Source organism: Cladophialophora immunda (genome assembly GCF_000835495.1).
Source record: "Cladophialophora immunda strain CBS 83496 unplaced genomic scaffold supercont1.2, whole genome shotgun sequence".
Classification (NCBI taxonomy): Eukaryota; Fungi; Ascomycota; class Eurotiomycetes; order Chaetothyriales; family Herpotrichiellaceae; genus Cladophialophora; species Cladophialophora immunda.
In genome coordinates this window covers 3384174-3395299 of record NW_015622542.1, presented here as the reverse complement: position 1 = coordinate 3395299, position 11126 = coordinate 3384174, and the positions used below count along the sequence as shown (strand labels likewise).

Below are 11126 nucleotides of genomic sequence, written 5' to 3'. Positions count from 1 at the left end.
AGAAGGGGCTTTTGTGGGCGAATTCAACGTCCACGCACAGCTCACCTGGGCACCAAACAAAGACCTGAGCAGCAGCGACTCGAATATAATCTGACGTGAGTTCGCCACTAATCAATCGATGACCAGCGATCCCACGACATTCAGATAACCCGAGCAAGGGCTCCGGCAGTAGGCCTTGTGGCTCCTCTATTCCATCTGTCACATAGCTACTCCTTCTCCCATCCTGGCGGAGGAACCATGCAGGTGCGATTCTTCACCACAGGGGGTTCAATTCGACAGCTCGAGCCGCCTGGTCACTCCTCAACCTTGCCCTCACGTCTCTATCTCCCATTTACCGCTTTCAGCTCTCCTGCTTGCTCGATCCGGGGCGCGTTTTGCACAATCTGTAGAGGCAAACTCGATGCTTGTGCGCCCCAATAAGGCCGACTGGGAACATCTGGCGGTGGGTATGCAATTCTCCATGTTCGTCGGAGAACTTAAACGCGAGTTACGGCTCTCGCGGACAGGAGTGAGGACCAAAAGTGTCCTAACGCCGCGGAGGTGCTGGATGTCCGCGACTGCGCATCACAAGGCTGCCGTGGACAGTTGGAGTCGAGTTATAGTTCACGGCAATGATCATCGCTGCCCGGACTGTTCTAGCTGAAAGAGTCCAAAGAAGTTGGAGACGGGGAGGAGCTCGGAATCGCTAGGTCGAGCTTTGGCTGCGTTCCGAGCATGAGATCTTAAACGACACCCCGTTTCCCCACATTGGAGGGAGATTCAACCAGCATGGGGAGACATCCTCAAGCTGCCCATCGTCCTGTCGAGTCGTCGCTCTCCATAATGACACAGCGGACCATTCCGACTCAGCTCTTCTCGGTTATGCTTGATGGAACGTGCTTGTTTCTTCCGTCTCGGGCAATGGGCCACGAATATCCTCGATTCTGGATCAGGGATCGGACTGACGCACAGAGCCCACCATGTCAGCAATCAGCGTTGGGGAACCGATTAAAGAACCTCTTGTGCTCAAACCTATATCAATCCCCTTAGAGTTTTGCCCTGTGAGTACCTCAGTGGTCGTCAACTGTCCTGATATTCGTCTGTCTCTTGTTGCTACACGGTGCCACTTCGCACAATACCGTCTGTCCCAACATCTCCTCAGCCACGAAGGAGGGAGGACCAACCAAGCAACATGTTCCCAGTCTATCTCCTCGTCCTGGTGTTACCGGGCATCCTCCTCCTCGCCTCGTTTGTACGCAATCACTTCTTCCACCCCCTGAGAAAATTCCCCGGGCCGTTCTGGGCCGCACACACGGATCTATGGAGGGTCTACCACCTGTGGACCAAGCGGTTGCCGGACACCATGGTGACGGTACACGAGAAGTATGGGCCGGTCGTACGAGTGGCGCCGAACGAGCTGAGCTTCCAGAGCGTCGAGATCCTTGACGAGGTCTACAAGGGCGGGCGGCGGTTCATCAAGAGCAACATGTACGACGGGTTCACGGCTTTCCACCCAAACTCATTTGGCACCCGTGACGAAGAGGTGAGTCGTAGTCGCAGTCGCCTCGAGCGGGCGTTGTAATGTTTCCCCCGCCGTCAAAATGCTAATGAAGACGGGGCAGCTGCACGCGAAGAGGCGTCGTCAGATGGCGCACAGCTTCTCCATCGCCTCCCTGTCGCAGATGGAGTCCATCTTCAACCGCCACCTCAACAACCTCATCAACGCCATTGCCGCACAGGGCGCGAAACCGTTTGATCTGAAGAATCTCATCGGGTACTATGCGTACGATGTCATGGGGGAGTTGGCCTTCCACGCGGACTTTGGATCTCAAGAGGCCCAAGACCCGTCGAAACTGCCGCCGATCAACGAGCACATCTTCCTGGGCTGCCTGTTCGGCATGCTCCCGTCCTTGCTGCCATACAGCATGAGACTGGCAAACTATGTCCCGCTGCCGTGGCTGCAAACTCTCCTGAGGAGCAGGAAAGCGCTGAGGGACCAGACATCATCCTGCGTCGGCACCGAAATGGCCCGAGAGAAGACCAGTGACAAGCACAGCATCTTGACCAGGCTGATCCGCGCAAAGGACCCCGAAACCGGTGAACGCTTGACGGAGATGGCAATCAGTTCAGAGGCATTTGCGTTCCTGGTCGCGGGCTCACACACGACGTCGGGCACCTTGACTCTACTCTTCTACCACCTGTTGCACAACAAGTCCGCGGCAGAGAAGCTCACAGAGGAGATCACGGCATGTGTGCCCCTCCAAGCCACAGCTGGGGACTCCTTGCCGGCATATTCTGGATTGGAAGCGCAGCTCCCCTACGCCACGGCCTGCATCCGAGAGAATTTCCGGATGTCACCGGTTTTCAACATGCCGTTACCGCGGATCGTGTGTGATCCCGAGGGTGCAGTGATTGATGGCATCTACGTTCCCCCTGGGGTAGGTTTCGAGAATGTCCAAGATTGAGAACTTCCCGCTGATGTGTCCTCTTCTAGACGAACGTCTCGATGGTCAACCACGTGCTGCACCACAATGCTTCTGTCTGGGGCATCGACCACGACGTCTTCAGGCCTGAGCGATGGCTTGATCCGTCAAAGCCACTGTCTCCTAATGACCTCGCGCCTTTTGGTGCTGGCCATAGAGCATGTATAGGCAGGAACGTGGCGACGATGAGCATCGTCAAAGTATTGACAGCTGTCTGGCGTCGATACGACCTTGAGGTCCTGGATCCTACCGAGGAATTGATCGTGGAGAGCGTGGGAATAGGGGAGAAGCAGGGACCCTTGATGGTTAGGGCCAAATTACGGGCAGAATAGAGGCCAGTGAAGATCAAAGCGGCATGCGGATGGCGTCGGGGGGTCAAAACATATTCAGCTTGGAGGCTGTCGAACCATGCATACATTCAAATATTCCCCTTCCTTCCACGGTGACATCTCCAGGGGTAGTTTGCAAACTTCCTTGAAGCCATGCTTCTCGTAGAGTCGTAACGCCGCCGGAGCACTCTCGACGTAGGCTGGCAGCCCTCGGTCATCCGCTCGCTCCAGACCCCACTGGACCAAAAGAGATGCAGCGCCTTGCTTCTGGTATTTCGGGCTGGTACCGACCGCGGCGAGATCTTTGCCACAAAGTCAATTCGACGACCAAGTGTCCGAGAGAGAAAGAGAGAGAGAGAGAGAGAGATGGGGAGGGTGAGAATGGCTTACACACATAGGGCTTCTCCGTCCCGATGGCGGATGCCACGACTTCATGGCGTTTCCTGATGCTATTGTGGGCCAAGCGACTCCCCAGTTCCTTGACAGCGTCGTCGGGGAGCGGGAAGTCACGCATCAGCATCTCCTGCTCGACCTCCTCTTGGCTTTTGGGAGGGTAGAAATGCCAGACGGCAAAGCTCGCGATCTCGCCGGACATGGCCTCCTTGACCACCATCAGGTGGCAGCTCGGGTCGTTCTCCAGGTCGTTTTCGTACGCATGCACAAAATGGGTGATGGAGGTCAAGGTGGCTCCTTTGGGGAAGATGACGGGAAACCCATGGTCGGAGGCGCAGGCGGCGAACTGGACGCGGGCTACTTCCTCGAGATCGGAAGGTGAGGCAGGGACGAGAACGAAGGCTGGCATTCCTGAGAGTTGTTTATTTATGGGGAGGGCGTCCCCTGCGTCCGGGGTCCAGGCAAGTTTAGAAGAAGAAGAAGAAGAAGAAGAAGAAAAAAGCTGCTCTGCCGGCCTCCAAGAAGCCTGAAACTCGATCCTCACTTGAAACTACTCTTGCGTCGCCTTCGTCAGCGCTTGGTTGGCCATCGTCGACAATCGCAGGGACTTGATTGCCTTACCTTCTTGCTGCTTTCGAGGATGACGAAGTTGATGGACCATGGGGGGACGCGGGGGCCGAAATTGCTTCGCTTCCCTTTACGTGCAGCATGTGGGATGCGAAGTGGATGGGATGCCATGTCAGGTGAGCGAAGGTTCAGACGATCACGTCTTGTCTGCTTCGAGACTTTCGCGCCTAGGCGGGCTCTGCAGGCTCTGCAGGCTCTGAGCTCAGCGGGCGCAGCTGACAGGCTCACCAGGCTCCAACAGGGCCGCTCCCCGTTGGGCGGGTTGCTGAAGATTCGGGGCGTCGTTGGCGTCGTTGGCGCTGCTGCAGGGGAGGTAGCCAGTTAGGATTGCAGCTGGCCTTGTTTCCACTCCCTTTTTTCCCCTTCGCTTGTGTGGCCCTGGGCTTGTGCGCCATCAAAACTCCTCGTCCCGGAGCCCGCACTCAATTCTCCATCTCTGGTTCGGCGACAGCCTGGTGAACTACTGCTCTCACTCCTCTGCCACTTGCGAAACCCCCTTGTCCAACAATCTGACGAGCCCGGGGGGTTAGGGCTTGGGAGTGCAGATCCTGTTTCCCAAGTTTCTTGCTGTCCTGCGTCTGGCATATCTCTTCCACCACTGAGCTTCTATTTGGCTGCCAATGTCGCATTGAGAATATCTGCTCCCTCCGCAACACCCACCACGACCTCGCTCTACTCCCCGTAACCGCACGAATGCGTTGACGATATTGCCCTGGGACTTGGTGCTGTCTTCTTAGCCAGCAGCTCGTCGTCTTCGCGCCGTCGCATTCTGTCAGGGTCAGCCGTCTAGCTCGTTGATTCGAAGTCGGCCACCATGGCGAATGCGCACGCCCACCCTATCCCTCCCGCCATCCCGCACGACCTGTTTACACAGGAAGTCCCTCCGTCGCCGACCTTGACAAATCCCGACATGATCTTGCCGTATCAGCCTCACCTCGACTCGAGTCCCAGTCCACGTGCGTCTTCGCCGATCTTACACTCTTCTCCGCTGCCCGTCCGTCCAGATTCTGCAGTGTCGCTGGGTTCTTCTCCACCTGAGATTGAGCCCGGAGTTGAGCTGGGGATTGCGACAACCATTAGAATGCCCTCGAGGGCTGTCCCCCCGATCAATACCAACTACTACGGCTACGAACACGGGGCACCCCTGAGCGACATTGGAGAGGAGGAAACCCCGAAATCGAAGAAAAGTCGGCGGACCGAGAGCCCACTCATGTCAGATCCTCCTTCGCCGTCTCCCGCGGGCCCTTTTGTGCATGCGACCCGGAGGTTAAGCACTCAATCCTCCTCGAGCAATGGCTCCGATCTGGGTAATTGGGAGGACTTCGATACCTCCAAGATCATGAACGGAAGACTGGCTGCAGACGTGGCGAAGGTTCCAGACGAAGAGATTGAGGAACCTGACAGCAAGAGGAATAGCACGATTACGACTAACGCGGAAGATGAGATGGCTTTGCTCAACGAACGAGCAGAGAGAATTCTGGAGCATGCCAGGAAGCGACTGACACATATGGAGGATAACCTCAGTAAAGCCCGTCACAGCATCCTTTTATCGTCGAGATCCTCGCCAAATATGAACGAACTTCACCAGCCGGCCGGTGGATTATACCGGTCCATTTCTTTGGCCGGTGCAAGCCAGCGAAAGCCCAGACCACTTCATCTTGTCAACAGAAATAACTCTGTGGCACACGCTAGAGGCGGTAGTGATACGACGGCAGGTAGCTCGGGACTGAAGCGCCTTTCCATGATTCCCGAAGTCAGATCTGCAAGCGCCTTGGAATATGGACGCCGACAAGAATCTCCCCAACAACTGCTTCACTCGCCATCTGCCAGGGGCGGCCCATATTCGCCGGCGAGTAATCGCAGCTTCAATTCGCCGTTGCGGGTGTTGAAGGAGGAAGAAAGTCCTCCAACCACGACCGAGACATCCCCAGAGACGCCAGCCCCGCGAGGCCTGGGCATCAACACCTTAGCAGCCGTGTCTAAAGAAGATATTTCGGTGGTCACAAGCAGTCCCCCCACGGCTGTTGCTCGCTCTTCATCGGCGATGTCAAACCGGTCTACCAAAGAAATTCGAGAACAGATGTCGAATCTGCAGGCCAAAATTTCCGACCTGAAGGACAAAGCACAGGCCGACAGCCTGAGGAGAAAGAGTTTGCAGAGCATGAGAACGCCCAGTCCCTTTGCGAGTGCGCAGAGCCCTGAGCAGTGGTACACGAGTGCCCCAGAGTACAGAGAGACAGGCAGCCCGATTAACACGAATGCTGGGATGGGGTGGAGCCCATCACGACAGAAGAAGCCGCTGGACTTCCATGTGGCACCAGTTACGCCGCAGGCACAAACGTTACTCAACGTCGAAGTTCCGGCAACCAAAGATTCTAGCTTTGTGAGTGAAGCCAGGACGGACAAGAACACCCCAAGTCTCCACAAGTCGATCCATCTGCAGCCGGAGCCTCTGGAAAAGTCAAATTCAGTGCTTCAAGAATCGCTGTACGAAGATGCAGCACAAGACTTTGACGATGACGAACCCATTGCGGCTTCGGAAGAAGAGCAAATATACCTAAATGAAGTTCTGGAGGAGAGCTTGCAGGACCTCGAGCCCGACGTCCCCGAGATCCCCGAACATCTGCTTCCTACCGAGGGCGCCGCAGAACGTCACGAGGACCGATTGGATGCTTTCGACTATGAGAATATGTTCCTTCATAGTGCGTTGGGAAATTATACTGGGACGGGTACTAGAAGTGAAACTCCTAGCGAGAGTGATCGCAGCAGTGTAACAACGACACGCATGAACCAGGACACACCGACAATTGACGAAGATGACACGGAAACTCAGCTTGAGGAAACAGAAACAGAAGAAGCCGCAAACACCCCGATCCAAGAGAGCTTCCTCAAGCCTGGGACTCCGCCCAATCCCACTCCGCTTGCGACACCCCCGAAACCGTGGATGAAGGCGGCCCGAAGCAATAGTATGGACTCTGTTTCAACTGTCGCCACTTTTGCGACGGCGACTGAGGGGGGAGGTGGTGGCGAAGACGATGCCGAGGATGGGATGCCGACCGAGATTCTCACCTGGGGCAATGGGACGGGGTTTTCCCAAACACCAATGAGTCCAAAACGCGAAAATACAGCTACCGTGTGGCCAACACCTCCCATGAGTGGACGAGCTCGACAAGGTCAAATGAGATCTCCGCGACAAATTCAGACGCAAGGGAGTATAGTTTCTAACGGCATCCCGACCCCTCCTGTCCACTCACCAAATGCCTCTTTTCCCACTCCAAGAGCATTCGGTCCGACTAGTGTGTCAAATGAGGTGCCAGTCGACCACCCCGCCAATACTGAGATCCTAATGGAGAGTCTGATCAAACTAGCAGACCCCGAATTCAAGGTCGGCGAAGGACCGGGGTCGGTGACCTTTTCGAGCGTCGACAAGGATCTCGTCCTTGATCTCTTGCGAGCTGTGGGGGGCGTCTGCAATGAGATCCTGCGGTCGGAAAGGAAACACGAAGTGCGTGCTGCAAAGGTGCTCAGGAGGAGACTGGACGAATCAAGGAAGCTCTTAGAAGGGAGAGCCGACGAGTAGCCAAGTGCTGTGGGCCGCCCCGGGTGACATCCCATCCTATGATACAAGCATGGGTGGCGCTTCGATTCTGGATGCTCTCGAGTGGGGGACTTGACACCAAACGACAATAGTTGGCAGCTGAACATTTATTAATTCGAAATTATGAAGACATGGGTTGATGCTCGGAAGACGAAGGGCTGGTTTCGGAAGACAAGGAAAACTCCCCCTCGATATCGGCCTTATATATACTACTCCAACGTTTTATACTGGACTTGCACCACATATGTTATCAATGTAATATACATGACGAGACCCGACCGCTACTCCCCTTGGACTGATCCCTTGCAGAAAGCTTTGGCAGAATCCCGACAAGGGCATCCCGTGACAGCGCCCTTGGTGCGCGCGAGCAGTCGAGGACGGTTTAGGGCGGCTGTCAAAAGGTCTGGGTGACAAGCGACTATGTGGATCGCGCCTGAGACTCTCTCAAGGGTGGAACCTGGCACCCTGGCACATCTGGCAACTGGAATCTGAGCTTACGTTCTTGGCACAGGGATTCTATCTACCGATGTCGCTAACCCATCACTCTCGATGGCGGGCATTTGCCACGATCGAGATGCCCATCGTGTCCGAAAACCCCAGAGGAAAGGTGATCCGAAGAGATGTCAGCACTGGTGTGGGTGAACGCATGCATCATGGCATCACGGTTGCTTCGCTTTGCGGCTGACGCTCGTTTTCGTTGACTCGCCCTGTGGTAGATGAGGCTGGGGAAACCCGACTGCCTGGGGGCCAACAAGCACGATCGATCTCTCTCTACTACACGACCCTTGGTAAGGGAGATCGCAGGCAAGTGCCATGGGCATTCTGGTCGATAAGCGAATTGGAAGAACGCCCCCGTCCACAAAGCTCGCACATGTCTGTCGATTTGGTTATTTCAGAACCAACTGGCTAACTTAGTGAACTGTTGCACCAGCCTGAAGCCCTTCTTGATCCAATTCGGGCTTTGCAGTGCTCCACAACATCAAACCTATCAAGGGGGAGACTTCTCTCCTACTTTCCATGGAGCAGACCACCCCGGGGTTGGATTTGACAGGTTGGTGTCCCTCCAAAAGAATCCCCTTTCCCCGCCCGCGTCTAGCTCGATGAGGATACCTCTTTCTCTCATTGAATGGCTGAATGCAGGCGCGCATCTAGGAGCCAGAGAGACGGCCTGCAAAGCAAATGGTGAGGTGGGGAATGATCCATGCGCTATATTTTGCTTGCTATATCACCTCCATCAGCCTAGGGGTGTGAAGCTGCTGAGGTACATATTCAGCCGACCTGGCAGGGCCGCCTCGTCCAAACATGTCTCTCTCTGATCCGGTTCTTTCTCCTGCTGTTTCAGGATTTGCCGCACTTTGGTCGGTGCTTCTGTGGACATTGTGAGGCGAAACCCCTTTGATACTCGACTTCGTTATTACCAATTGAACATATCTCTGTCGGCTCTGCGTTACTTGGAACCATGGTCAGTTCAACTATCCCCGGACAGGTGTTCCCTATCTGACTGTTAGCATGCAGGCTGCAAGCAACGCCACAAAGCCAGAGCGGATGGGTTGTGCATCTCAGAACATGGTTTCGTTGCCCAGCATCACTGACTTACTGGGGAGAGAATTGGCAGCGCGTCTTTTGCCTCCGCCTCCGCCTCCACCTCCACCTCCACGTTTGTTCGGTCCAGAATCCAAACCGCCTCGTTCTAATAGCCTTCCCATCCTGAGTGTTGACCATTTTCTTTTGGACCATTCTCTGCCTTGCAAAGGTCCAATTCTACCACCACTCTATAATGCGGAAGACGAGTCTACCTCTGCTCTTCCAGCCCACGAACAACTCTTAACTCCTCCTCCTACTGTCAGAGGTTCCTCATCTGTGTGCTCAACGGACACAGATGTCGACACGGATGTCGATGCCGGCATTGGGCAGCTCCGGACACTTCTCAACGAGCCAGAACCGAAGTTCGTCGCTGCTTTTGATTTAGCCCAGGAGCTGCTCCATGACTCTGCAATTAAGCCAGCCTATGATCAGGGCTGGTTCAAGCCTACCTCTCCGACGAACAAGTTCAGCAAACGCATAGAAGACCGGATCGCCGGCAAATCCCTGGATGAATTGGTCGATGGTTTCTTCCGCCGCGACGAGTGTCGGGAACTTTACGGCGAGCGCGTGTCGAAACCTCGCAAGATAGCGAAGACAGCTCCCGCCGGAGAGACGCAAGGAGTGGAAGAACTCGACCCAGAGTCGATGGCCAAGAAGAAGAAAAGACAAGAGGCTGACGAGGCACACCGACTCGCCGAGAATGACAGGCGGGACCGTCATCGAGAGTCTCAAATGGAAAGTCATCGCCGGTGCCCTGATCTGGCGGCAGAATGTGGTACAGACCATGCAAAGGCTGAAAAGAAAACGAGAATCCAGTCTGGCAAAGGGCCGGGCAAGGACGATCAGCTCTGGACAGCCATCTACGCTCATGAAATGGCTGGAAGGGTAGTGCAGTCGGTCAACGACCGGCGCAGACGGGCGGAAGAGATGGTGCAGTTGTTGCTACAGGTCCTGATCCGACAAAGGGAGTTGCTGGATAGTCCCCAACGACGCCTGAGCCATTGTGACTCCACCATCGACACATTTCTCTCCCACCCAGGCCATGTTGGGCGGAAGAGGACGCGGGACGACATGGAGCGAGAATCGAGGCGCACCTGGCCCAGCCTCTAGTGAGGGGGCACAACAAGCCATAAAGGCAAATCTCAGGCTTTTTATTTGAGGCATGTCAGATGCAGACGATGGGCATGACCATTATGCCCAAGGCCAGGTCTTATGCGGGGGATAATTTAAGGTTCTGGTCAACAGCCAGACTTCCAAAGGGCGGGAACATGGTTTGGGAACTATCCATGTGGCGTTTGCAGGAGGGGCCATTTGTACAACAACATCAAAAGTGGTGGATAGGACATAAAGCATTCGATATCGAATGTGGCTATAACGCGACATTCTGGATGCAAATAGTTCGATAGTTGGGATGGTTGCTGGGGGTTGTTCATCGCTGTTGTCACTGTCACAGCCTTGCGGGTGAACGGTACAGGTATTGGGACACGATATGTTGGTGATGTTCAAGAAATCCACTTCATGGAGATATCTGCTGTTGGAGGGCCAGCCAAGAATCATCCGCGATTGCCTGACTTGAGTCTAGAAATACAGCTGGATCAAAACTGCAAGGTGTTGTAGAGGACGCGACGAAGTATATGCGACCACGTGCACGCACGTGCACCAATTTGATGTCGGAGGTCGGAAAGGGCTAGAGAGCGAGCTAAGCCCAATCGGGGTCATTCCGCAGTTTCGCGTGCAGGCACTGGTCGTCAGTGTTGTGAAAATAGATTTCATAAATACAGCGTCACATTCCTGACCTGTTTATTTCAGTATTATAGATGTAATCTTTCCAAAGTTCCTGGGAGCCAAGGAGCTAGTTTATTAGCGTTTTCCTAGTAAACTAGTTCGTGGTTGACCCTTCAGGAGGCATAAAAACCTGCCTGATTTGACGCCCAATAGGCCTGTGTGCCTTGAGAATAGGGCCCTATCTGAGGGCCTATCTGCGTGCCAATCTGCGTGCCAATCTGCGTGCCAATCTGCAGTTGCGACTGTGCCTGTGAATAGGCTAGAAATGGCGGTAGAGATAGGTTGGCAGCAGGACTAGGCGCAGATTCTATAGAAGATTGCTGGTCTGCCATGTCTTCTGTCATAATT

General features: G+C 54.8%; 4 protein-coding genes across 5 annotated transcripts; 3 read left to right on the top strand and 1 right to left on the bottom strand.

Moving 5' to 3' along the window:
• Window positions 1-1171: 1171 nt before the first annotated feature.
• PV07_03470 (uncharacterized protein) lies at window positions 1172-2794 on the top strand (the record flags this gene model as incomplete). Its single annotated transcript, XM_016390196.1, has 3 exons — window positions 1172-1522; window positions 1602-2417; window positions 2474-2794. The coding sequence occupies 3 exons, from the start codon at window positions 1172-1174 to the stop codon at window positions 2792-2794; spliced, it is 1488 nt and encodes a 495-aa protein (XP_016252098.1).
• Window positions 2679-3847, bottom strand: PV07_03469. 2 transcript variants are annotated; one of them, XM_016390195.1, is made up of 3 exons: window positions 3806-3847; window positions 3182-3739; window positions 2679-3093 (listed from the first exon to the last, which is right to left on the bottom strand). In XM_016390195.1, the coding sequence occupies exons 2-3, from the start codon at window positions 3591-3593 to the stop codon at window positions 2849-2851; spliced, it is 657 nt and encodes a 218-aa protein (XP_016252097.1). In that variant the 5' UTR covers window positions 3594-3739; window positions 3806-3847; the 3' UTR covers window positions 2679-2848. The 2 variants fall into 2 exon arrangements, with proteins under 2 accessions (XP_016252097.1, XP_016252096.1); XM_016390194.1 differs by having other exon boundaries at window positions 3182-3847.
• A 392-nt stretch (window positions 3848-4239) lies between these two features.
• PV07_03468 (uncharacterized protein) lies at window positions 4240-7680 on the top strand. The gene has a single exon (XM_016390193.1). The coding sequence runs from the start codon at window positions 4626-4628 to the stop codon at window positions 7389-7391; it is 2766 nt and encodes a 921-aa protein (XP_016252095.1). The 5' UTR covers window positions 4240-4625; the 3' UTR covers window positions 7392-7680.
• An 820-nt stretch (window positions 7681-8500) lies between these two features.
• On the top strand, window positions 8501-10475 carry PV07_03467 (uncharacterized protein). Its single transcript, XM_016390192.1, has 2 exons — window positions 8501-8871; window positions 8925-10475. The coding sequence occupies exons 1-2, from the start codon at window positions 8869-8871 to the stop codon at window positions 10101-10103; spliced, it is 1182 nt and encodes a 393-aa protein (XP_016252094.1). The 5' UTR covers window positions 8501-8868; the 3' UTR covers window positions 10104-10475.
• Window positions 10476-11126: the final 651 nt, after the last annotated feature.